Source organism: Benincasa hispida, chromosome 6, assembly GCF_027475165.1.
Source record: "Benincasa hispida cultivar pf3 chromosome 6, pf3_genome.v1.1, whole genome shotgun sequence".
Classification (NCBI taxonomy): Eukaryota; Viridiplantae; Streptophyta; class Magnoliopsida; order Cucurbitales; family Cucurbitaceae; genus Benincasa; species Benincasa hispida.
In genome coordinates, this window is record NC_143483.1 from 48646202 (window position 1) to 48673655 (window position 27454).

A 27454-nucleotide genomic window follows, 5' to 3' on the forward strand; every position below is an offset into this window, starting at 1 on the left:
TGAATACATACTTATCAACCATACTCATGTTGGCACGAGTCGGTCTAATTGATCTGTCAACTGAATTTCAACAAAATCCACTTGTTTCAACCTATTGGTTTTTTCCCCCCCTAGTATATAGTGGCTAAACATGGTTCAAATGTAAGAAAGAGTATTCATTCTTTTAAGACTGATTATTTTATGGGAAGAAATTTACGCAACTGACATAAATAAGACCCAGAGTGCAACCAAACTAAATCCAAATTTTCCAAGTTAATTGAGACAGAAAAGTAAATACAAGTACAGATATGGTAAGCAGTAAAACAAAGAACTAGCCCAATAAAAAAAACAAGCTAACGTTCAAGTGCTACCCTATTTCTATAGACACTGAAATATGTTCGATAATGTGTTCAAGTTGGCGGCACTTAATCCTCTGGACAACTGTAGTTGTGCAACAAAATTCATCTTCAGATTGCTATTTTCAGAAATCATAAATGGGGAGAATCGATCGTCACAACCATAATAGCCCCATGAGAATTTTAAGGATCATATCCTCAACAGCATGAAAGTTCTAGTGACCGTACTTCTGAAATTCCCACTCGCTATTATCTGTAAAAATGGCAAAGCTCCCTTTAAATTTTCAAAGTTCATATAAAGATATGGGATAAGGATAGGGGAAGAACTTGAAACACATACCCAATGGGCAAACTTGACGTGTCTTCAACCATCTACTGATACAGTGGAAATGAAATGCATGATTACACACCCCTACAAATACAAAACACAAGACTTTCAACACCACGCCTTCGGCTCCTGATATAATTCCACATCCGGAGCAAAAGAGGCACATAAATGTTTGGTAATAATTGCAAGAGAATGTTTCAGGCCGTAAGTTGGATAACCATTTAATCAAAAACTATATGAAGCTAGAATAACGGACTTGATCATCATCTTTACAAATTCAATATGATTTATAGCTAATATTAAGCAATGAATAAAATGATTTTTTCAAATTTCTATCGCGTTCATGATCTTTATTAAAGAGAGAATATTTCTCAACATCACAATGTTTGTCAATATAGCCATAAATTTGAACTGTTAACATCAACATCCACATTGAGAAATTTCTAACAGAAACAGGACACTTAGTCCAGTCGACTGTAAGATTTGCAACTACTTGATGTAACTAAAAACACTTGGGAAGGCACTCCAATTAGAAAAATAAATGGCTTTGAAGATTTAAGATACCTGATTGGACTAAAGTCAATCTAACGTTTCAATATTGGAACATTTTCCATTCTGATTGTCTAGCTTTGATCTTATCCAATATTAGCTACCAATAGATGCTGAATTGGGGTTAGCTCCAAAGGAAGACCAGGGAAACAGAACCGATAAGACAAAATTTGGCAAGTTGCGTTTGAGCCAAATTGTTCACATCCTCTACATTGATACCTGTTATCGTGGTCTTAGAAAGGTTGATGGTTAACCTCGAGCCTCTTCAAAGAAACATTTAAGAGACCACCAAAATTCCTGAGGGATTAGAAAGGTGGGTAGGTAGTTGTTGGCGTTGTTTCTCTTCCTAAAGGTCCTTTGATGGGCTGGTCATGTATTGCTTCCTTCAGGTTTCTTACTGAAATTCTTCGGCAGTTTTAAAGATGAAGACAATTTCTCCTTTCAAGGTCGAATTAGTCATTTCCAGTTGCCGATTTTGTATGTATTGAGAGGTCTAGGTTGTGTCCTTGTGATTACACAGCAGCTTTTTGGCAGCTACTTTCAAAAGTTCAAAACTGTTGCCTTTTCTTTAGAACAAACAGGCTTTCCATCTTTTCGCCCAGAGATTTTTCTCATGAATATTTTCTATTAGAAGGGTTTTTCTCTAATCGATTCCTGTGCTGTTTATTTCCCCCTTCCTGTCGGATATATTTTCCTCGGTTCTTCCCAGTAAAATGAAAAAGAAGAAAAAAAGCAATCAAACTAGAGTGGGGAAACCAAAAAAGAACATTAAAGCTTGGCCAAATTATAGACCTTATCCTATCCTTATTCCTCAAAATCCTTGTTCTGATAAGCAAGTCCAAAAACTCACTCACCTTTCAGAATTTTAGCCTTCCAGGTCAGCTTACTACAGCTTGGGTCAATCTCACTAAGGTAGGAAACAATTTAAGGGTAGAGCAATTGGCAAAAAAAAAAAAAAAAAAAAACACTACTACAGAGAAAGACTCCAATCCAACTGAATAAAAGCTCGTTCATACTTCATAGTTACAAGAAGGTCGTGTGGAATTAAACCTAACCTCCACACAATCTCTCTAATCCAGGCCAACCACTAATATGGAGGGAGCACACTTTGGTATCCTCCTAATTAGAAATATAATTGCTATAAATATTCGGCAGAGAGGCTCAATCGATCATCCACCTCCGTACCTAAGATGCACACAAAAGACATTGAAAATAATACCACATATTGTATCTCTGTGAATAGGTTGGGGATAGGGAGGGGGAATAAGAAAACGTACCCCAAGCCACAGTACATTCCTCACTGGTTGCGCTAGCCTGGTTTGCTTGACACTCAATACCTAGATACCAAACAATGATAGATGGTTAAAATAAATATAGATGATATTTTAAAAAAGGCAGGAAAGAAGACGGAAGGGAAGAGGAAGAAGATCACTCCAGATATATTAAAACTTAGGTCTAAATAATGATAAACTTACAAAGATCCATGATATGGTTCCTACAGATCGCACAGTTATCAACAACGATATCTGCATTAAGAATGAATAACATAACATGCGAATTAGAGACTAGGGTTCCGATAGACGAAGGTAAACAGGACAGTGAGAGCAATTATCGCAAAGATTAGGGTTTTGAATTTACCCCATGCCCAAAGAGCGACAGCATTCCACTTTTTGATCTCAAAACGCTTGGGTTTCTTGGTAGATGAAGGACCGGCACTGCTCGAGGCATCGCCGGCCGGAACCATCGGCACGTCGGAGTCCAAGGTGGCCATAAGTAACTCGCAATAAAAAATTCTTCTTCCTCCGTCGACTTGACACGGCAGGGGCGGACTCAATTCCTCTAGTTAGGCTCTTAAATTTTCTATTTTCCAAAATAATTGTTCTTTACCATTGAATTTTTATATTGTATCTAATCGATTGATATTACATCATGATGTCGACACCTAAGTAGAAAAAGGAAACAGTTTTGTTTAGGAAGGTAAAAGATAATGTTGACTTGACATCCAATATGGCGTTACTAGTTTAAAAGCCGAGCAATGCAAAGTCAAAATTTATGACGTTGAAATTTGAACATAGATTTTTTTTTTTTTAAAGTATTATAATTAAAGTATGAGATGTGGGAATCGAACCTCAAATCTTGAGGTCGATAGTATGAATATTATGTCATTTGAGTTACGCTGTTGTTGGCCTAAGCTCGAAGTTAGATATTCAATAAAGGGAGAGAGAGAAACTACTCTTTCTCATAGATGATATAGATTTACTATCAAATTTTTTTAGTACAATTAAATTGCATTTCTTAAAAAATACTTAATTATGTAGACATTATAATGTCATTACTTATTTATGCTGAAAATGATGTTTTTATCACCATATAAGAAATTTAATTCCGCATTGTAATGACCCGACCCTCTAGGACTTAAGTTAGGTCGTTACTAAATACATGCATGCATGCATGCATGGAACTTAAAACAACACCCTTTTGTGGTGAAATAAATGCTAAATAAATAAGGTAAGTTCAAAAGTCTTTCATTAAATTCAAATATTAAAAACAAATAATGGGGTACCCAGAAATCATAAATGATAATAACGATTCTAATAGTAAGTTTCAAACGGCAAAACTGAAAGTTGAAAAAAAAAATGAAAATAAATATAAATATCATGAGTGGAAGCATAAAACTGGTCTTAGTGGCTCGATCACGAATTCCGCTTGTTAATCGCTGGTGCATCTCTACCTTTACCTGAAACAACAACATGAGAAAGGATGAGTATAAAATACTCAGTAGGTAACCCCACTACTAGGGTTGGGCTAGACATCTATGTCTTCTAGATGTTTACCTCTAGCGGAACATAAAAACTGTTCTAGTCCTCATGAGACATATGCATACATGAAAAACTGGTTTCTATCCTACTGTAGTTAAGTATGCCCACTACCTCTGGTGAATCCCGAAGGAAACACAACCCCAGGTGAATCCCCGAAGGAAACACAATATCTGGTGAGCATCTAACTAATCAGTAAAGACACTATCACAGTCTCAACATCACAATTATCACAATATGATTTTATAACAAACATATACACCTCAACATCATGGCTATACAACATGCATATACGCTTCAATATCCTCATATCAAATACAACCGCAGTGAATCAAGTATCGTCTCTTACTAGCATGCAAGTATCTACGTGCACAAATAAATCTTTCAGATTCTCATACAAGAACATATATCGGTCATACTATACTATCCGTTTATCATGCTATCGTTCTGTTCTGATATTCATCCATTATGCTAGCATATATCTAGCGTCTGGCTCGTGAGCAGTTCCAGTAGTAAGATTACTTACCTAGATACTAGATTTAGATATCGATCCAAGCGGTAGTCTTCAATAATAAATCTTTGAATTCAATTTCTCAATGAAGCCTAAGCAACAACCACCCTTAATATTCCAATCTCCAAATTTTTCCTTCAATTAGACCCTGCTTCCAACTTTTAATCATTTTCTCCTGTAAAATTTTCAATTCACAAAGAATTTAACTCACCCCCTTCCACAATGAAATGAATTCTTGACATTAATTTCAAATTAAATTTGTATGACATAACCCCTTCCAAAATGAAATTAATTCTTGACATTAATTTCAAATTAAATTTGTGTGACATTAAAAATCCAATTTTCATAACTTCCCTCTGATTAAACCATTAAATTGAAACACCATTCCTTCCAAAATGAAATTAATTCCTGCCATTAATTTCTAAATTGGATAATTTCTACGTTAATCCATTAATTTCCAAATTAAATAATTTCAATAATCCATTAATTTCCAAATTAAATAATTTCAACGTCAATCCATTAATTTCCAAATTGAATAATTTCAACGTCAATAATTAAATTCCCGCAATTACACTTAAGTCCAAAAATTCCAAAAATGCCCTTAATTAATAAAAATTACTGAATTACATAAATAATAAAAATTCGAGGTGTTACATTCTTCCCTCCTTAAAGAACTTTCGTCCTCGAAAGACGAAAGTTCATTCCTGAAAAAGCTCTGGGTATTGGATCCTCATCTCATCCTCTCATTCCTAAGTGGCCTCCTCGAACTGGTGATTCTGCCACGAAATCCTTACAACTGCTATTTTCCTATTGTGTAACATCTTCACCTCTTTGGCGAGAATCTGCACAGGCCTCTCTTCATAACTCAAGTTGCCATTTAACCACAATGGCTCAAAGTCAACTACATGGGACGGATCTGTTACATACTTTCTCAGCATCGAAACATGGAAGACATTATGAACTGAAGAAGTGATGGAGGCAATGTCAATCGGTAAGCTACGAGACCATCGCTCCAAGACCTTAAAAGGTCCAATGAACCTCGGGCTTAACTTCTCTTTCCTTCCAAAACTCAAAAAACCCTTCATAGGTGCCACCTTTAAGAACACTTTATCACCAGTCTCAAATTCTAGGTCCTTACGTCTCACATCGATGTAGCTTTTCTGTTTGCTATGAGCTGTTTGCATACGAGCCTTGATCTTCTGTATTGCCCCATTCATGGCTTGCAATAGCTCAAGTCCTATCAATTTCCTCTCTTCTACCTCATCCCAACACACAGAAGACCTGCAGCTCTTCCCATAGAGGGCTTCAAATGACGACATGCCAATGGCAGCCGGATAACTGTTATTATACTAATTCCATCAAATGCAAGTGAGATTCTCAACTCCCTGAAAACTCTAACGCACAAGTGCACAACATATTCAACAATGTCTGGTTCAAACGTTCTTTCTGACCATCAGTCTGTGGGTGAAAATCTGTATTAAAATCCAATCAAGTACCCAATGATAACTGGAGACTCTTCCAAAAACTAGATGTAAAACGAGAGTCACTGTTTGACATAGCTGAAACTAGTATCAAAAGAGGTGTGATAACCCCTTCCATATATAATTATGAAACTTAAGATGCCGAAAACCAACAATACTTTAACACGCTCAAGCTGAGAACTATGAAAACTGTCGTGAGCTTAAGAAAGTCTTATCCACTAAAAACATATATCTGAGTTGACCATTCTGTCACAAGGAAAACTCATCCATTAGAAACATATATCTGAGCTTACCATTCTGTAACAGGGAAAACTTCATATCTGTAGTGGAGAAACTGGTCATGCTATATAATGCGTCATTTGAAGATACGTATCAGAACAAATCTACTCAACTAAATACTACTTCTACTCTAGAAGCGCCAACTATGATGTCTCTCTTAGAGTCTACATGTCTGAGAATAACTCTGTCTAATTAAGTCTCACATTCATGAGAAACTCATCATGAGGCTCTATACTGTCATGGGCTATAAAACTGCTTAAGCCAATCATAATATTATTTTTTAGCCTTAAAACCATCACATATCATTACTTAGACCCTACTGCGGATGAGTCTAAAATTCCCTCTGAAAATGAGGTTTTGAAGTCCCTAGATGCTAAAGCATCAGTTAATTGATAACACATTTCCATAACCTCGTAATAACTGTAATTGATCCTTGTAGTTAGTTTTTACGATAAAATCTTCTTGATTCATAAGTCATAGCTTGAATTACTCGTACTCCCTAGAGCTAGTTAATTCATTGCCCATGCAAGGGAAAACGTACTATCTTGTACTGCTTTAAACCCACCTATAGCAACTTCTTGTTATCAACTCAATTTTATTACCAATCTATCCTTTATGCCAATGGTGATATTGGAAGATCTAACTTACTTACTTTTATGCATATACCACTTTTATCTACCTCGCACTGGATTAATTTCCTCTTTTAATCAAGTTAGTGGTCTTGCTAGTTCATGTTTCGAACTTGCACACTACGTCAAAATCCCTTAAATCTTACTAATGCCCTCAATGGTTTTCCTCTTAACTAATGAAACCTCAACATACCACGGCAATAGTTCTTGAATATCTACTATTACTAGTAACTCCATTTTAGCTTATCCCTTCTCAAACTTTTATTTTGGTAACAGATTCTTGTGTTAAAAAAAGTTCCATACCGATCACCTATGTAAGCTATCTTTCCATCCAACTCATATTCTCCTAAAGTTCCACATGATAATGAGATATTTTTCTTTTAAACCGAAACAAATTCCTTGTAACCCCTCATTTCATACCTCCAAACCATACTTAACTGGGAGTTTTGAACACATTAAATTCCTTTCTATTTCCAAAAGAGTAACTTTCTTGGATACTTTTTTTTTTCCACTTTCCAAGTGGAACATAATCTTTTTACTAAAGTATATTTACTTAACTCCTCCATAAGTCTTATCTTTCTTACTAAGAATTTTCATCTTGTAGAATTCTCCTTTACCAATTTTCATGCTTTTAAACTCCAAAAGACTTTCGTTTGTTCAAATTTGTCCAACTTTGATCTCCTCATCACAATAAGGCTATGGATTTAATTAATCTAGGTACTCTAAAATAATCCTTCAACCCAAATAAATAACACTTTGTTTTATCCCCTTTAAGTCTAAAATCATGTCAAACTATTTTGGCTTCCTTTAATGACATCAACTTAGCTAGATATTCCAAAAGAATTCTTCATATCACTACACATACTTTACCTAGTCTACCAAGTCGTAGTATTACCAAAGTGATTATGACTTATTAATCCTTTCCAAAATTCCTCTCAAAATGTTTGGTTTCAATATCTCATAACCTTAAATAAATCCATAGTTTATTCTTTTTCCCCTTCTTATCCATAAAACAACTTTTAACCTTATACTTGAGTATGTGGCATGTGAAGAAATTTATTGGTACTAACACCAATTGCACTACTCAACGAAAAAACATAACATTAATCCTTAATGTATTCTTATCTAGACAATTTTAATCCTTGGCTTGAACATTTAAATACCTTTATTCCTGAATTATCATAACTCTACATAGTTTCATCAACCTTTAAGATCTTTGAACTGAGGTATATATTTGTTTGTTTCTAACAGAATTTCCATGAGATAAACTAGTGCCAAGTGACCTCATAATTTTATTTTTTTTCCTCATTTTGTAGCATCTTACCTAAATAATCCGCTTATAACTTCGAACGAGTCACTGACCTAGCATTAGAATATAACTAGTGCATTTAAGCTAAACAAATATTTTAATGCACAACTACCATAAAACTTTTAATTGATAAGACATACCTGGCGATGACGAGGAATCTGTTCATGGGCCATAGTGACAATCTAGACTTACATAATAAGTCAGTCTACAAAACCTAAAACGTGGGCTCTGATACCAACTGTAACGACCCAACCCCCTAGGACTTAAGTTAGGCCGTTACTAAATACATGCATGCATGGAACTTAAAACGACACCCTTTTATGGTGAAATAAATGCTATGTAAATAAGGTAAGTTCAAAATTCTTTCATTGAATTCAAATATTAAAAACAAATAATGGGGTACCCATAAATCATAAATGATAATAACAAGTCTGAAAACAATTCTAAATAGTAAGTTTCAAACAGCAAAACTGAAAGTTGAAAAAAAACATGAAAATAAATCTAAATATCATGAGCGAAAGCATAAAACTGGTCCTAGTGGCTCGATCACGAATTCCGCTTGTCAATCGCCGGTGCATCTCTACCTTTACCTGAAACAACAACATGAGAAAGGGTGAGTATAAAATACTTAGTAAGTAACCCCACTACTGGGGTTTGGCTAGGCATCTATGTTCTCTAGATGTTTATCTCTGGCGGAACATAAAAACTACTCTAGTCCTCATGGGACACATGCATACATGAAAAACTGGTTTCTATCCTACTGTAGTTAAGTATACCTACTACCTCTGGTGAATCCCGAAGGAAACACAAACCTGGTGAATCTTGAAGGAAACATAACCCTTGGTGAATCCCGAAAGAAATACAACCCTTGGTGAATCCCGAAGGAAACACAATATCTGGTGAGCATCTAACTAATCAGTAAAGACACTATCACAGTCTCAACATCACAATTATCACAATATGGTTTTATAACATACATATACACCTCAACATCATGGCTATACAACATGCATATACGCCTTAATATCCTTATATCAAATACAACCTCAGTGAATCAAGTATCGTCTCTTACTAGCATGCAAGTATCTATGTGCACAAATAAATCTTTCAGATTCTCATACAAGAACATATATCGGTCATACTATACTATCCGTTTATCATGCTATCGTTCTGTTATGATATTCATCCATTATGCTAGTATATATCTAGTGTCTGGTCCATGGGCAGTTCCAGTAGTAAGATTACTTACTTCGATACTAGATTTAGATATCGATCCAAGCGTCAGTTTTCAATAATAAATCTTTGAATTCAATTTCCCAACGAAGCCTGAGCAACAACTACCCTTAATATTCCAATCTCCAAATTCCTTCAATCAGATCCTGCTTCCAACTTTTAATCCTTTTCTCCTGTAAAATTTTCAATTCACAAAGAATTTAACTCACCCCCTTCCACAATGAAATTAATTCTTGACATTAATTTCAAATTAAATTTGTATGACATAACCCCATTCCAAAATGAAATAAATTCTTAACATTAATTTCAAATTAAATTTTTGTGACATTAAAAGTCCAATTTCCATAACTTCCCTCTGATTAAACCATTAAATTGAAATACCCCTTCCTTCCAAAATGAAATTAATTCCTACCATTAATTTCTAAATTGAATAATTTCAACGTCAATCCATTAATTTTCAAATTAAATAATTTCAACGTTAATCCATTAATTTCCAAATTAAATAATTTCAACGTCAATCCATTAATTTCCAAATTGAATAATTTCAACGTCAATAATTAAATTCCCGCAATTACACTTAAGTCCAAAAATTCCAAAAATGCCCTTAATTAATAAAAATTATTGAAATTACATAAATAATAAAAATTTGGGTAAATAGTCAAAATGATCTATGGTACATGAATGAGGTTGGGTACCTTATTCTGGTAACACCATTGGATGTTATGACATAAGGAGTGTTACATATGATGTGATCCTAATTTGTACATGTTACATATGAGGAGTGGGGGTGTCCTATGCAATGAGTTTGCATAAGATCAGGACCAATAAATAAGTCACTCTTACTTTATAACGTTGTTTACTGTTTAAGACTGACTATTTCACCTAGATGACCTAGGTAACTCGATCTTAATCCTGAGCTAACTATGAACTCCTGTTTATTCGGGATTGCCTTTAGATTTGCATAGTTGAGGGTTGGCTCAATAACGCCGACTCAATAAGACTCCCATTTCAGGGGTAAGACCGGATAGATAGCTGGGGACATAGGGTGCAAGAAGGAGTTCACACCTACCCGATTTAGGGATAGAAGAAAGGTTGTTCTATCAAGTGCTAAATCCAGGTCTTGACAAGGGGCCCCACCCTCTCACTGGGCTGAGAGAGTTTGGTTTGGTGATTGGATCACAAGCCAGCTGTTCATTAGAGGATTAGTAGGGACTTGAGGAACAAGACATAATCTCGGGGGTAAAATAGATATTTGACCCAACCGTTATTACGAACAACCTGTGAAGGGTCGACTTGTTGATTATGGTTAAATCATGTGGACATAATATATCTACAGTGTGGGGAGTGCAACTATGGGCTTTAATGGAGTGACCCATTAGTTAACAAATGGAGATTAATCTGGTCTAATGGGTTTAGCCAATTAATCTTGGATCATTGGAGCCTATGATCTGTAGGTCCGCGAGGTCCCCCTACTAGCTCGTAACGGACTAGCTCTAGAATAACGTGATAAGTTAATTTGAAACGTTCAAATTAGAATTAAGGAAATTAGTAATTATATGAGATATAATTATGTTTAATTTTAGAATTAAACGGAATAGGAGAATTTATATATTTAAATATGATTTAAATATATAAAGATGGATATGTGTTAAAATTAATTTAATATTTGATATTAAATTAATTAAGTTTTATTTAATAATTAATTTATGAAATTAATTCATTTTTCATTTTTAAAATCAAATAGATTTTTTTTTAAAATCAAAATTTGATTTTTAGATAAAATTGAAAAATTGGAAAACTAAAACACAAAATGGAAAAATGGGTTTTTCCATTATCCATCTTTGAAGTAGCTCACACATGAAGCAACTTCTTGCCTTTGTCTTCTCCAAGCATGAGCTGCAACTCATGCAACTCTTCTCTTTGCATGTTGATTTGCAATATAATGAAGAGATTGGAGTGAAAATCGGGCATGCAATCCATAGAATTTTTTAGAGAAAAATTGGTTTGAAGAATGGTTCTTCAACAAGGTTGCAGCAATGAGCTTTTCTCCTCCATCCCTTGATTCAAGCTTGTTTTGAGTCCCACAACTCAATCTAGAGCACCAAGAGAATAGTGAGGAAGATCTTGAGGTGGTTTACAATAAGATATGGAGAAGATAGTAGCTGGAGAAGGAGCTTTGAAGAAATTCTACAAGAGGTATATCTTGAAACCCATTTTTCTGCAGAAGCATGCTTTATATTATGCCAAAATTAGTGAATTTGAGTGCTTAGATGATCTTTGTGCTTCCGCTACTATTGATACAATCCTACAATTGGTATCAGAGCATCAAATAAGCATTCAATTCGGTTTAATTTTGGTTTGGTGGGTGTTTTATATGAGAAATATGAAACTGGTGCACTGATATGGTTTTTTGAGTGTTGGCTGTTTAATTCTCTTTAATTTCTCATTTAAATTTGTAATTGGCTCTTGTTTGATGAGTTTTAATGTGTTCCCAAGAGTCTGTAATTTATTTGGAGTCATTAGAGTTGAAATTAAGCTGTAAATTGAAGAAACAAGTGAAAGGGTTGAGTTGCAGTTCCAGAAAATCAGCCTCTGTTCTTATCGTCGTTGTGGTTCCAGTTGCTAAACGATTATCTAACTCCAGACGCTACACGATGTGAAGAAAATCTAGACGAACGTATAACAATGGGCGCTGGTTGTTGTGTGTTGAACGCTAGACGATCACGTGTCTGCGGGAGCTAAACGTTGCGTTCAATTTACTATACGATAGCATTAAGCGATCGTTTAGCTTTGGCATGGGAACTAAACGATACGTTGAATTTACTATACAATGGTACTATGCGATCGTTTAGCAACGATGTGCGCTAAGCGATGCGATGAAGTGCTACACGATAACGCTGAACGATCGTTTAGATGCAGAGTTAAGCAATCGTGTAGACATAGAGTTAAGTGATGCGTTGACGTTTCTATGCGATGGAACTAAACAAATTGCTTATCTACAACGCTGAACGATGCAATGATGTTCTATACGATGGAGCTAAGCGATCGTTTAAGCTATGGCGAATACTAAACAATGACATGCAGTGCTAGACGATGGTGTTAAGCGATCGTTTGGTTCTATACGATAGAACTAAGTGATAGTGATGAAGAGCTATACGATAGCCTTGAGCGATCACTTACTTCGATTATTTATCTTTGATCGGGAGCTAAATGATGCGTTGAGTTGCTATGCGATAACATTACGCGATCGTTTACCTCTATGCGGCAGCTAAGCGATGCGTCGAGTTGCTATGCGATAACACTACACGATCGCAAACCTTTGCGCGGTAGCTGGGGATGCGTTGATTGCTATGCGATGGCATTAAACGATTGTTTGCTTTTTGCGCACGCTAAACGATCGGCTTCATATGTTAGACGATGGAGCTAAGTGACTGTGTAGTAAATTGTCTATGTTAAACGATGGATCTGTGCGATAGTGTAGCTTCCTTCGGCACTAGACAATGACACTATGCGATAGAAGGAAAATACTACACGATCTTATAGCTTTGCTAAACGATCATGCATTTACTAAACAATCTGGAAAAATGCAAGACGATGGTTGTCATTGCTAAACGATGAGACTTAGCGAGATGTTAAACATGTGCAAGGGCTGCAGATTCGACTGGTTCTCTTGTGGTCTGGTTCGGTTCAACTTCGAATGGTTCTTGGCTGGTCCGGTTTAGACTGTTCGGGTCGGTTCAAGCTACTTGAGTTCGTTTTGGAGCGGTTCGGAAGCTGTTTAGTAATAGTTAGGCTTCTGTTTGCTTGTTTTTGTCAAAACTAATACCATATCAGTCTGTGTTTAATTATTTATGCATTTGATGTATGTTATAAGTAAATAAGTATTGTATGTGCATATAATATGTCATTTAAATTTAAAATCCCACCATAGGAAGTATGTAACATGCATTGAAAGTATGTTATAATTGTTATGATATATAGTATGCATGTTAGGGTTTCTTGTATTTAATATAAATTTTATATTAAATTTGAATGCCTCATGTATGTTATGGATGAATAACATGTCTAAAGTTTTATAAGTTGTTATAAAATTGGGTTAGACATTTAAAATCCATAAACAACAGTTGCATGCTCACGTAGGTTGACCACCTGTTTTAATTGTTAAAACTTATAAAACCGAGGTTACAAACTCAACTGGTATATAATCCTATCTAAGGCTGGGGGTACTTAAGTTGACGGTTTACGGAGCACCTCCTATCTGGGGATTACGGCCGAATTATTGAGCGTTGGTAATCGGTTGTATGAGCTTACGTGAGTGATGTGAGGTAATAAAATGGTTTATCACCTAGACATCGTAGGTTAAAGTCCAATTATAAGAGTTATACTTAGATAAACCACATAGATTTAGGGTTGTTTTTATTAGCCAAAAAGAACCTAAGTATAAATATACCCAAATATAACACTTTAGTGGTAGTTTAATAACTTTTATATGATAGAGTTATTAGAAAAATTCAGTGGGAGATTAATAACATATATGTTACATTATTTTTAGCTCTCACGTCTCTAAGAGTTCATAATTCAGATTTAAGCGGTACTTCGTGTCACCCTAGGAGTGACCTCCCTTCGGAAAGTATTTTTTAGCTTAAATCTAGATTACGGTGAATAAGAGGAAGTTTTTCAAATATAAGTCTATTATACGATAAATAGATTTCAACTACCACGTCTCCTCATAGTTTACACTGTGAGATTCATATGACGCTTCATGTCACCCTGGAAGTGGCCTCCATTCGGAAAGTGTTTTGTATGAGTCAATATCAAGGTAAACGGAGGAAGTAGTTCATAGTAAGTGGGTGAAGGATATGTGTCAATATATCCTACAGTCTCCTCCATTAGACTGAACCGTGAGATTCCTATGTTGCGCCTGTTGGTTTGCTTTAAGCGGCCCTTTGTTAGTCGTTTAGCGACGGCTATCCCCTCAGAGGGTTGTAACATAGGATTCGGGACAACCCAGGCTTCAGTAAAATGAATAGGATCTTATAGTTTCGTCTTGGATGTTGTCTTCTATTTCGGAGGCAAATTCATACCGTCCTATAGGATCTGAAAATGGCGGGTCACACTTACAAGAATTACTAAGTTGTTAGTAAAAATCTTGACCGAAAACGATAACTAAACGACTATAGGAATAAGAGTTATTCCGGAGACAATAGGAATAAGAGTTATTCCGGGGATAGTGTTTGGTCAAAATTTTTTGTTTTAGTGAAGGAGTATCTGATTGCCCCTCGGTAGCATATATTCCAACTCACTAAAATATCGTTGCAAATAAATAATAGTTATGGATACATTATTACTTTTTGCTAAAATTTGATTTTTGATTTAGTTACAATTTGCTAATTAAAATTTGTTTGAATTTTATCAGCATGTTGAATTCTAGAATACTTGCTTCCGATGTACATAACAGTAAAATCAAATCAACAAACAAATTACTAGCGGTTGATTATACCAAAAGAGTTTTAACAGAAGATTGTTCTCTATCGTTCAACTCATCTGAAATTATGAATTATGTAGATGAGGATGCTGAATTCGAAAAACAAGATAAATATAATTGACTTGTTATCGAAGCATGTTTAGTGGAAAATGATAAAATTTAGATAATTGATTCAGGTGCCGCTAATAATGTATGTACTATCTCACAGGAAACAAGTTCCTAAAGACAGTTGATAGAAGGTGAAACAATCTTTAAGGTAGGGACTAGGGAGATTGTTTCAGCCAAAGCAGTGGAAGATATGAAGTTATTGATAGGAGTTAAGTACATTTATTTGAAAAATGTATATTATATTCCTTCTATGAAAAGGAATCTAATTTCTGTCTCCTGTTTGCTAGAACAAAATTATAAAGTTTATTTCGAAAATGGTGAAGTGTTCATCAAAATGGGAAATAAACAGATTTGCTTTGTAAAATTAGAAAATAACTTGTACATGTTAAAACCAACTGAGGTCAAAGCTGTTTTTGAACATAGAGATGTTTAAAACTGCTAGGACTCATAAGAAAAGGAAGATTTCTCCAAATGTCTATCTTTGGCACTTGAGATTGGGTCACATAAATCTCAACAGGATTGAGAAATTGGTTAAGAACGGTCTTTTAAACAAATTGGAAGACAGTTCATTACCACCATGTGAGTCCTGTCTTGAGGGTAAAATGAAAAATAGATCTTTTTCTGGAAAAGGTCTTCGAGCCAAAGAACCCCTAGAGCTGATTCATTCAGACCTTTGTGGGCCTCTAAATGTTAGAGTGATAACTTGTAGAAATACAAGTTATTTATATTGTTTTATTTAGATATTGCGGCTAAAATAAAGAAAACATGCATTGATAGTAGAGAAATTGGCTAAGAAATGTGAAAATTATAAAATGTCGTCAATACACCCACTAACACCATTGCGATGGTAGAATAGAATGTTTCAGTTTCTGTTTTGCAGGAAATCAGTCACCGCATGCGTTCATGGCTTAAAGATAAAATAAACAACGTATCTACGTCGCATTGCGCCCATCAATCGAGAACGAAGAGATGATCAACACAATGACGGCGCATGCGACAATCGATCAACGCAATTTTAACCGAATGTGGTAATAAAAAATAACACCGCATATGGCGATCGATCGAAGATGTAAAGAGCAATGCATTTGCGGAGGATTCTGACAAATGTACAGCTTTCAGTTGTGCATTTCTGACGGATTGATTGCGTAACAGAAGGAAGATTCACTCTGCCATTTCAGAAACTACCATAACCATACAGTGGGGACCATATATTCAAAGAGCCAAGCCTCACCTATAAATAGCTTCTGCAAATTCACTGAAAAAGATACATGAATACATAGCGACGTGCATATACTGATTCTGAGAGAGAGACTGGTTTGAAGCGACTTACAAAGTAGATCTGGGTGAACCACGAGACAAGGCCGAGAGGTGAGTCTCCAAGCAGAGAATCCTTCCAATTCCCGTAGCTGAAGCTCTATACGGAGGTCAATTCTACAAGGAAAGCAAGCCTGAGAGGGAAGTTTTCCTCTCTATTACTTCCACACGCCGGCAAGCACAACCTCTGTTCAGGATCTGTGTCAAGACGTTGACACTTCTTCTGTATTTGTTTCTAGTCTCTATTTCATCATTTGTATTCATCTTCCTTAATCTTTCATTCACACCATGTATCGAACGCTTAATTTTAGAATTAAATGTTATGATAATTACCATTGCCATCTCTTTGTCTCTTTCCGTTCGTCCATAACCCATTTTCTTCATGATGTTTTCCTAATTCCCTGGGTAATTAGCAAGAATTAAGCGAGTGAGTTAATTTGTGTTAAGGAAATAATTAAGTTTAGCTAAAGCATGCTCGACGGCATTTTCACTTGTGAGAGCAGAAGTGGAGATGTTATTCCGCCTATCGAGAGAAGGTTGGAAGAATGCATTAACTAAAGCGAGAAGTATTTCCAGAGATGGAAACAACCTTGTGTTCATCACGTTCATCCCTGTTTCACCATAGAGATACGGGAACGCGACCGATCACCGAGAGGTGTACGCCAAGGGAAAGCGGAACCTTAGTTGCATCTTTAACGCAATTGACAAACTTGCGATATTTTTACTATTTATTCTTTCTCTTTCTACGTCATTCATAAAGACTTGCCATCGCATACATCGAATCTTTGTACAACTTCACAGTCAGTTCTCGACTTCATTATCGTGTATCATGTATCTTGTATCTTGTATCATATTAGTTTGGGATTTTATTTTATCAACGCAATTTTATTTCATCGGCATTTACATTTCTGTATAAACCTAATTTTTATTCATTGTTAAACCGGTCACATGTATCACAAAAGTAACGCATTAACGAAAACAATCCCTGTGTTCGACCTCGGATTATTCTGAGAAACTTGCGTTGGAATTATACTTGGTTTCAGCGCAAGGAAACTTGTGACACGCATTACTCCATCGCTATTACGAGCATACCATTAACAATGCATATATTTAGACGTAGTATTGCATGTTTAGCACATCATTCATCTCATCCATAAGCCATGCGTTAGAGTAGATAAAGAGATTAACTTAACAGTCGTGTGCATAAGTGATAACACAGTATAATATCTCATTCATTCATATTCATCATTGTCCTTATGCTTAAAAATTCATTTTCACCGTTACAAGTTTATGGCGTTGTTGCCGGGGATTGTTAAACGGTTAGTGTTGAGTACTTTTGTGGTATTTTGCAGGACAGATCTCTTTGTATTGGCTGTTTATTGCGAAGAGTAGTCTGATGGTTTATGAGTACTGGAATTGGTCCAGAAATTCTATGTTGACCCAGAGATCAGGTGTATTTTTCGCACAAGAGCACATCAGGACCAAGCTAGGCAAAGAGGAAACATGGCTAATAATAATGAGGGGCCCGATGGGAATCAAGGGGTAAATTGGCCAGCGCAAGACCCTGTATTTCTTGCTGCCGACCGCAATATCCCTATGAGAAACTATGCGGCGCCAAATTTTTATAACTTCTTTCCCGGAATTTCAAGACCCACGATTGAGGAGAATACAAGGTTTGAGATAAGACCGATTATGCTTCAAATGATTCAAAATGCGAGACAATTCGGAGGTCTACAAGGAGAAGACCCGCATGCTCATTTGACCCGTTTCGTAGAAATATTTAGCGCATTCTCCATACCTGGTATGACTCCAGAAGAAATTAGATTGTATCTCTTCTCGTATACACTGCGGGATGAGGCAAGGAGGTGGGCTCAGTCATTAGAGCCAAATGAAATCAACGGATGGGATCAGTTAGTCGAGAGGTTTATGAATAAATTCTTCCCTCCAGCCATCAACGCAAGGAGACAGAGGGATGTGTTGAATTTCGAACAGAAGGGGTATGAAACTTTAAGCACCGCATGAGTGCAATTCAGGCAATTAGTGAAGAATTGTCCGTACATCGGGATTCCTGATTCCATTCTGATGGAAACTTTTTATAATGGCTTGGATCGATCAATGTAAGCAGTTGTTGATGCCTCTGCAGTAGAAGGATTAATGGACAAGACGTATATGGAAGCAAAGGTTGTCTTGGATCGCATCTCTCGAAATACAGATGAGTGGTTAGATAACGGGTATGAGGAAAGAGGTTCAGGACAAAGAAGAGCAGAAGGTGCCCTTGTACCAGCTGATACAATGAACACTCTGGTAGACCAGATGACCACAATGATCTAGCTCCTTCAGACTATGGCTATTCAGCAAGGACATCTCTCTCAAGGTTTAGCGTAAGCCAATGCGTTGACACACATGGCCGCAATAAATTGCGTTCAATGTGGAGAGGGACACTCAGTGGAATTATGCCCGTTGAATCAACATTCCGTATACTCTATCTATAATGAACCATACAACAACACTTGCAACCCTGGTTGGCGGAATCACCCAACTTTCAGTTGGGATGGGAATCACAACTAGGGGGGCCAAAGTGATCATCAAAACAGTCATCCTGGGAATTGAGGCAATCCTCCGGTTTTCATTAATCAGCACCACAACCCAGGTAATCTTCAGAGTATACAACCCTACGACCAACCATTCTTTTCTGACACCTCTTGTAGTACCTCGTCTTTGGAAACATTATTGAAACATTATATTGGGAAGAACGAGGTAATCAAGCAATTGCAAGCTTCCTCCCTTAGAAATTTGGAAGAGCAGATTGAACAGCTTGCGATCGAGCTAAAGAATAAAACGCCTGGTACGCTGCCCAACAGCTCGAGAGCATCGGGGCCATGTGGTAAAGAACAATGTCAAGCAGTGACATTGAGAAGTGGCAGAACAACGGTCCCTATGTCACCTGTACCAGATTCAGTAACAAGACCAGTAGATTTAACCATCAACGATGACCAATCGACCATTAATGAAGAATTATCAGTTTAGAAGAAAGTACATCTACAAGGAATGAATCTCAGCAAGACTCCAATGCAAAATCACTACAACCTTCAGCTCCTAAAACACAACAAGCAAAGGACCTCAATGAACAACAAATTGAACAGGAAGTACGGTGGGATCCTCCACCTTTCCCGTCCAGGCTAAGGAAGAAAGATGACAGCAAACAATTCCAGAGGTTCCTAGATGTTCTCTGGCAACTACATATCAACATTCTCTTAATGGAAGAATTGGAACAGATGCCGAGCTATGTGAAATTCCTCAAGGACATACTTGCCAACAGGAGGAAGATCGGGGAGAATGAAACTGTTGCGTTAACACATGACTGTAGTGCGTTGTTTCAGAACAACATCCCACCAAAATGAAGGATCTAGGAAGTTTCACATTGTCATGCTCGATAGGGGAAAAAGAAGTCGGAAATGCACTGTGTGATTTGGGGGCAAGTATAAACTTAATGCCCTTGTCAATCTTCAAAAATTTAAATATCTGCAACGCAAGACCAACCACGATTACGTTACAGTTGGCCAATAGATCAATAACGCATCCTGAGGGCAAAATAGAGGATGTACTTATGTAAGTAGATAAGTTCATCTTCCCCACTGACTTTATCATATTAGACTATGAAGCTGATATTGAGGTGCCTATCATCTTGGGTTGCCCATTTCTTGCAACAAGGCGAGCATTGATCGATGTACAAAAAGGAGAACTTACCATCAGGGTCGACGATCAGTAAGTTAAGTTCAACGTCCTCAATGCGTTGAAATACCCAGGTGATATGGAAAATTGTCAATATGTTGGGAAATTGCAGGAAGAACATTGGCACGAGCCCCTAGAAGAATCGGAGGAAGAAAACTTTAGGATTGGCGCAATGTGGGAGGAAAATTGCGTGGCAATTCAAATCGAGTCAGATTTTGAAACAACCAAGTTATCTGAACGAACAACGCAGCGTACTAAGCCATCTTTAGAGGAACCACCCATGTTAGAGTTGAAGCCTTGCCCGTACACCTCAAATATGTGTATTTAGAGGGCAATAACACTTTACCGGTTATTATATCTGGCTCGCTGAGCAAAGAGAAGGAGGAAGCACTTATCCAGATCCTGAAAAAAAACGCAAAAGCTTTGGGATGGACCTTAGCGGATATTCGAGGGATTAGTCCTTCATATTGCATGCACAAGATTCGTCTATAGAAAGACAACGCCGTTTGAACCCTGCTATGAAGGAGGTTGTGAAGAAAGAGATAGTGAAGTGGCTTGATGCAGGCGTCATTACCCTATATTAGATAGCAGCTGGGTAAGCTCAGTGCAATGTGTTCCAAAGAAGGGGGGAATGACAGTCGTCACCAATAGCAAGAATGAGTTAATTCCTACAAGGACAACTACGGGGTGGAAATATGTATGGTATACCGCAAATTAAATTTGGCCACTAAGAAGGACCACTTTCCACTCCCGTTTATTGATCAAATATTAGATCGACTTGTGGGGAACGAGTTCTTTTGTTTTCTTGACGGTTACTTAGAGTACAACCAAATTGCGATTGCGCTAGAGGATCAAGATAAGACAACCTTCACGTGCCCATTCGGCACGTTTGCATTCCGTCGCATGTCGTTTCGACTCTGTAATGCACCAGGTACTTTCCAAAGATGCATGATGGCAATATTTTCAGATTTCTTGGAGGATTCAGTCGAGGTATTTATGGATGGCTTTTCAGTTTTTGGCAATACTTATGACTCCTGTTTATGAAATCTTGAAAAAGTCTTGAAGAGATGCATTGAAACTAATCTTGTTTTGAACTGGGAGAAATGCTATTTCATGGTTGAAGAAGGAATTGTACTAGGTCACAAAATATCAAAGGTAGGATTGGAAGTTGATCAAGCGAAAATCGACGCAATTTCCAAGTTACCACCACCAGTCAATGTGAAAACGCTTAGGAGTTTTCTGGGACATGCGGGGTTTTATCGAAGATTTATCCACAACTTTTCTCAGATCGCAAGGTCCTTAAGTGCGCTCCTCGAGAATGACCGCGAATATGATTTTGATGACGCATGCGCTGAAGCATTCCACACGCTGAAAAATGCGCTCATCACCGCACCTATTCTGATTGCACCAGATTGGACACAACCGTTTGCGTTGATGTGTGATGCTAGTGGGTATGCAGTGGGCATAGTCTTAAGTCAGTAAGGTTTTCCATCCTATCTATTATGCTAGCAAAACGTTGAATGATGCGCAGGAAAATTATACAACCACAGAAAAAGAAATGCTCGCAGTGGTATTTGCGCTGGAGAAATTTCGACAGTACTTGATTGGAACAAATGCGGTGGTATATACTGATCATTCTACGATCAAATACCTTATGACAAAGAAGGATGTGAAACCGAGACTGATAAGGTGGGTGCTACTCCTGCAAGAATTTGACCTAGAGATTAAGGATCGGAAGGGCACCAAGAACCAAGTAGCAGATCATCTATCAAGATTAGAAAATTGCGAGGTTCAGAAGAAATAAAAAGACATTGAAGAAAGATTCCCTGATGAGCTACTGGTGGCGGTATGCGTTAATGTTCCATGCTATGCAGACATTGTAAACTTCATAGTTTGCGGCCAAGTACCAGAAGACTATACATACTAGTAGAAGAAGAAGCTGAGACATGACGTCAAGTTTTATTTTTTAGACGACCCCTTCTTGTATCGACTTGAACCTGATCATATTTTGCGTCGATGCGTTCCTAAGCATGAGGCCAAGCAAATTTTGGAGCTTTGTCATGAGTCCCCTTATGGAGGACATTTTGGGGGGCAGTAGACCGCCGCAAAAGTTCTACAGAGTGGCTATTTTTGGCCAACACTATTCAAGGATGCCCATGCCCATGTTGTGCAATGTGATAGATGCCAGAGAACAGGGAACATGTCTAGAAGAAATGAAATGCCCTTGACTTCAATCTTGGAAATCGAATTATTTGATGTATGGAGAATCGACTTTATGGGCCCATTTCCATCTTCAGAAGGTCATCAATACATTCTGGTCGCGGTTGACTACGTATCAAAGTGGGTTGAGGCCATCGCATGTGCTAAGAATGATGCGGCCACGGTGGCGAAATTTCTCAAAAAGAATAGCTTTACTCGATATGGAACGCCTCGTGCCTTAATCAGTGATGAAGGCTCACATTTCATCAACCACATCATCACCAACCTGTTGACCAAGTTTAATGTCAGCCATAGAGTTGCAACCGCCTATCACCCACAAACCAATGGGCAGGCAGAAATTTCTAACAGAGAGATCAAGACTATCTTGGAGAAGGTAGTCAGTACCTCTAGGAAGGATTGGTCACCCAAGCTCGATGAAGCATTGTGGGCATATAGAACTGCCTTCAAAACTCCAATTGGCATGTCCCCATATGCTTTGGTCTTCGGAAAAGCTTGTCATCTGCCTCTTGAGTTGGAACACAAGGAAATGTGGGCAAGCAAAAAGCTGAACTTTGATCTAGCAAGCACGGGGAAAGTCCAGAAGTTGCAGCTGAATGAGCTAGTCGAGTGGCGACTGAACGCCTATGAAAATGCCAAGCTCTATAAGGAGAGAACCAAGAAATGGCATGATGACCGCATAAGCAACCAAACATTCTTCGAGAGTCAACAGGTCCTTCTGTTTAACACGCGTTTGCTATTATTTCCAGGGAAGTTGAAGTCCCGCTGATTTGGGCCATTCTACATCAAGACTATCTTTCCCCATGGCGCAGTGGAGCTAACAACTGAAGATGGAAACAACACATTCAATGGTCAACGAATTAAGCCCTACTAGGGGGTGATGTGGAAAGACGCATGAAGACCATCGACTTAGGCAAGCAGGATTGATCGTTTGCGGGGATGCTATTGTGGTAACTCTGAAAAACTTCTTTCAATTAGCATCCTTATATCTATGTTTAAGTGCTTTCTTTACAACTTTCATTTACTGATTTTTAAATTACGTTATTTACTGCTTAGTAGACCCAACCTTTACTGGTTTACATGTTTACTTTCAATTTAATTCAATTGTGTATTTTCATGTCGTGTTTAATTTCTTTACTTTTATGCATTAGTAGCGCTGTTCTTAAAATTTCTGTGAATGACTGAATAAAACGATGAACATCGCAAAGTCTTATCAACTTGCGTGTTTGATGAATTAAAAAGAAAAATAAAGATTGGTATGCATTGCGATGATGGGTGCATCTTGTGATAACAAGATACACTTTGCAGACATCCAACCCAAATGCATTGCACTGAGGGGTGTGTTGCGCTCGTATGTATTTTTCGCCCGTCCTTAGCAGAAACACGCTATGTTGAGGTAGTGTTGCGTCAGTAGAAATACCGTGCACCCGTCCTCCATAAATGCACTACGTTGAAGGGTGTGTTGCGATGAAACATGCGTTGTTGCCCATCCTCACAAATATGCATTTGTGTTAATATAGGCGAGGTGTTGATTCTTTGTACATGCTCAAATCTTTAATCTTGCACCCATTTGAATCAAATACAAAGGATAAATTTCATTCATTATTTCTATGTATAGAAGCTATTTCTTGATTCTTTGTACATGCTCAAATTTTGTATTGCGTTATTTGTAATTCTTTGTATACTTGGTTAATTTTTAATACAACTGAGTAAAATTCTTTCCATATGCGTTAGCCTCTTATTTATCATCCTTTGTCAATTATTGCGATGTTCTTTATCTTTTCTTTTGCGTTATTCATTGAGCTGTCATGATGAGTTATATGTATACCTTTAGAAACATTTTCCACACTTTGTATTTTTTGACTAACACTTAGATAATTCGTAGCAATAGCACTGCTTTACCTTTTATCCTTCAAGACTCTGCTCAAACCTTCTTTTCAAACTTTTGATTAAGTGTTTTGTCTATTTTGTCCAAAACAACACAATGAGGACCTTGCGCATCTTTAAATTTGGGGGTGGGGAAGGTCTGAGCATATGCGATCAAGTGGATGCGGTCATCAGAAAAATGCTTTCATTGCCAAAAAAAAAAATTCATACAAACTCCAATGTCAGCGTAAGGGAAAATCAAAATCCCAACCTGATAAGCGTAGTGAAAGGAACCTGCTCGTAGTTGGATGTTCGCATGACACCCGTGGGAGCAAGCCAAAATGAAGGTGGGTTTCCAAGAACAACGCAATATGAAAAGAGAAAAAAAATGAGACAAAAATAAAAGAATATAAGAGACAACTCCTCTGACCAGCAAAAATTAAACTTAGCTGAAAATCAAGAGTTGAAGTTGAGATTGGCATATAACCGTAGTTGGATGTTCGCATGACACTCTTGGGAATAAGCCAAAACGAAGGGTGTAACCATGATCAACAGTCTCTAATAAAATGACGCAAACTAGACCACCGCATACAGACGCACCAAGGTGTTTTTGCATGAAGAGGTAAACATTCTTTTCAAAGCCAGAAAGGAATTTTTGAGTAGTGATTTGTTGTATAAAAGAATAAAGTAGGGCATGTTTATGAATTATCAAGGATAGAAAGAAATTGCGTTGTTAAGTAATGTTGCCTAGGTGGAGCATTCAGAGGAATCAATCGATGCAAAATAAGGATAGGAATTGAGCGATATTGCCTTAGTTGAAGATATGCTTGAGAACAAGCATATATCTAAATTTGGAGGTGTGATAACTTCTAGAAATACAAGTTATTTATACTGTTTTATTTAGATATTGCAGCTAAAAGAAAGAAAAGTTGCATCGATAGTAGAGAAATTGGCTAAGAAATGCGAAAATTATAAAATGTCATCAATACACCCACTAACACCATTGCGATGGTAGAATAGAATGTTTCAATTTCTGTTTTGCAAGAAATCAGTGATGCCTGAATTTTATGAAGTGGAAATTATGGATGATATGTGTTGGTGGATTGCGTTATGTACTTAAGTTTCCCCAGGGGAATCTAAGTGTAAATTCCTCTGAGTTTCCTGGTAAGTCAAGGGTCGAACACAGGGACTTGTGAAAATAGTTGGGTTGGAGATTTTTATGAAAACTTGCGGTAACCAGTTGAACAAATATGTGTTGGGTTGTTGTTGCATTAATGAAAATAATAACGAATGCAGCAGAGTTCGAAAAGAGTTAGTAAATGGAAAACGATGAATATGCGGTGAACGGGTTGAGAAGGGTTTAAGCTAACACTCCCCAGGATGCTTTCATGCCTTGCGATCATGCAACATGCATACAATAGTAAACCACCTCTCGACGCGAATGCCACGGCTTCTAAGGCTAGAATGCATGCGATAAGTCTATAAGGTTTACACATAAACCTCTATCTCTATTTATGCGATGACAACATGACATTTACACAAATATGCGACCACATAATATCATTCCTATTCCTAGGATGCATGCGATGCAAGTTGACAAACAAAGTTTATCTCTAAGTCCCTATCTCTTGTTTATGCAAGCCTAATCTTGTTCTTTCGAGTCTAGATTCTAAGGTAGCTCTCTCGAGACATTAGGTTCTTTCTTTAGATTCTCTCTCGAGTAACTCTAAAGGGGTATTTTGCACAACATAAAACAAGACAATCTTAAGCAATGAACTTCCTAGATCATGTTAGCTTAGTTCCTTTCAACCCATTCAACTAGTTTAGCTACTCAGCGTATTAAGAGGGTGAGCAGATGTAGAAATAGAACTTCCATTGAATAGATATAAGATGAAGTACAGACTAACAATGGAAGTATAGTAAAGAGCCTGGAGCAATTTCTTGCTGCCAGGCGTTACACTGTTTCTACTCATGCTCTAAAGATATTCTCGCTTTCGTGAGAGTCAGCCCGCTCTCTACTCTTACGTCCTAAGGTTCTCTCTTGAGCTGCCTTGGACAATCTTCGGCGTCACCACTCTTCTTTTGCTCCGCCATAAAATGGAAAAGAAAACTATGAACAGAGGTATGAACTTGTAATGGTGATGAGGTAATCAACTGTTTAACCCCTTCTCTGAAGAATGCACTTGGTATTTATAGGCCATCAAAGGTGAAAGGCGGCTTCTCTCTCCTGGTTGTGAAGATGGGACAACTTTAATTCATGACTGATGCGCCGAATAATTGTCATCGATAAAGCTGGATGTACTTTATGACCGTTATCGGCTGTCAACTTAATTTGGATCCGACTGCCGTTAGCTTTCTATCCCATCGATCTTAATTGTCCTTTTGTCTGGAAGTGCCCACCATGTTGCGGTGATTCTTCTTGGGTGAATGTTTACGATCACGATCAACGTAAAGTCTTGTGATGAAGTTGCACTCGACCAATGTACTCCTATGATCGCATTATTTGCATTGCGTTAACGCATTATTCTACACAAAAATATAAAAATCAAATGCTCTAATGCATTGGATGCATGCGACCACAATATCATAGAATTTATGCTTAATGGACGCAATTTAACATATTTCATCAACGCAATCCAACATTGTTTAAGGATTTAGCACTATGATAATGTGCATTTCTGCCAGTTATCAATCAGTCACCGCATGTATTCATGGCTCAAAGATAAAATAAACAATGCATCTACGTCGCATTGTGCCCATCAATCGAGAACGAAGAGATGATCAACACAATGACGGTGCATGCGATAATCGATCAAGAGCTCTAGCGATCAACGCAATTTCAACTGCATGCGATAATAAAAAAATAACACCACATGCGGCGATCGATCGAAGATGTAAAGAGCAAAGCATTTGCGGAGGATTCTGACAAATGTACAGCTTTCAGTTGTGCATTTCTGACGGATTGATTGCGTAACAGAAGGAAGATTCACTCTGCCATTTCAAGAACTACCATAACCATACAGTGGGGACCACACATTCAAAGAGCCAAGCCTCACCTATAAATAGCTTCTGCAAATTCACTGAAAAACATACATGAATACATAGAGATGTGCATATACTGGTTCTGAGAGAGAGACTGGTCTGAAGCGACTTATAGAGTAGATCTGGGCGAACCACGAGACAAGGCCGAGAGGTAGTCTCTGAGCAGAGAATCCTTCCAATTCCCGTAGCTGAAGCTCTGTACGAAGGTCAATTCTACCAA

General features: G+C 37.4%; 3 protein-coding genes across 3 annotated transcripts; 1 reads left to right on the forward strand and 2 right to left on the reverse strand.

The window, feature by feature from the left end:
* Positions 1-222: 222 nt before the first annotated feature.
* LOC120079716 (RING-box protein 1a-like) lies at positions 223-3209 on the reverse strand. Its single transcript, XM_039034049.2, has 5 exons — positions 2851-3209; positions 2688-2738; positions 2490-2549; positions 676-747; positions 223-588 (listed from the first exon to the last, which is right to left on the reverse strand). Exons 1-5 carry the CDS (start codon positions 2981-2983, stop codon positions 551-553), a joined length of 354 nt encoding a protein of 117 aa, XP_038889977.1. The 5' UTR covers positions 2984-3209; the 3' UTR covers positions 223-550.
* A 2079-nt stretch (positions 3210-5288) lies between these two features.
* LOC150035729 (uncharacterized) lies at positions 5289-5858 on the reverse strand. The gene is made up of 2 exons (XM_090314410.1): positions 5654-5858; positions 5289-5500 (listed from the first exon to the last, which is right to left on the reverse strand). The coding sequence occupies exons 1-2, from the start codon at positions 5856-5858 to the stop codon at positions 5289-5291; spliced, it is 417 nt and encodes a 138-aa protein (XP_090170536.1).
* Positions 5859-22789: 16931 nt separating this feature from the next.
* On the forward strand, positions 22790-23095 carry LOC150035730 (uncharacterized). Its single transcript, XM_090314411.1, has one exon. The coding sequence runs from the start codon at positions 22790-22792 to the stop codon at positions 23093-23095; it is 306 nt and encodes a 101-aa protein (XP_090170537.1).
* The last annotated feature ends 4359 nt before the right edge of the window (positions 23096-27454 follow it).

Coding starts and splice junctions, on each gene's coding strand:
- LOC120079716 (XM_039034049.2), bottom strand. CDS start 2,983: ATGGCCACCTTGGACTCCGACGTGCCGATGGTTCCGGCCGGCGATGCC. Junction 748..2,489: donor GGAATGTACTGTGGCTTGGG/GTACGTTTTCTT, acceptor TTGTATTTGTAG/GGGTGTGTAATCATGCATTT. Junction 589..675: donor ACGTCAAGTTTGCCCATTGG/GTATGTGTTTCA, acceptor CCATTTTTACAG/ATAATAGCGAGTGGGAATTT.
- LOC150035729 (XM_090314410.1), bottom strand. CDS start 5,858: ATGTCGTCATTTGAAGCCCTCTATGGGAAGAGCTGCAGGTCTTCTGTG. Junction 5,501..5,653: donor GGACCTAGAATTTGAGACTG/GTGATAAAGTGT, acceptor TCACTTCTTCAG/TTCATAATGTCTTCCATGTT.
- LOC150035730 (XM_090314411.1), top strand. CDS start 22,790: ATGTCCCCATATGCTTTGGTCTTCGGAAAAGCTTGTCATCTGCCTCTT.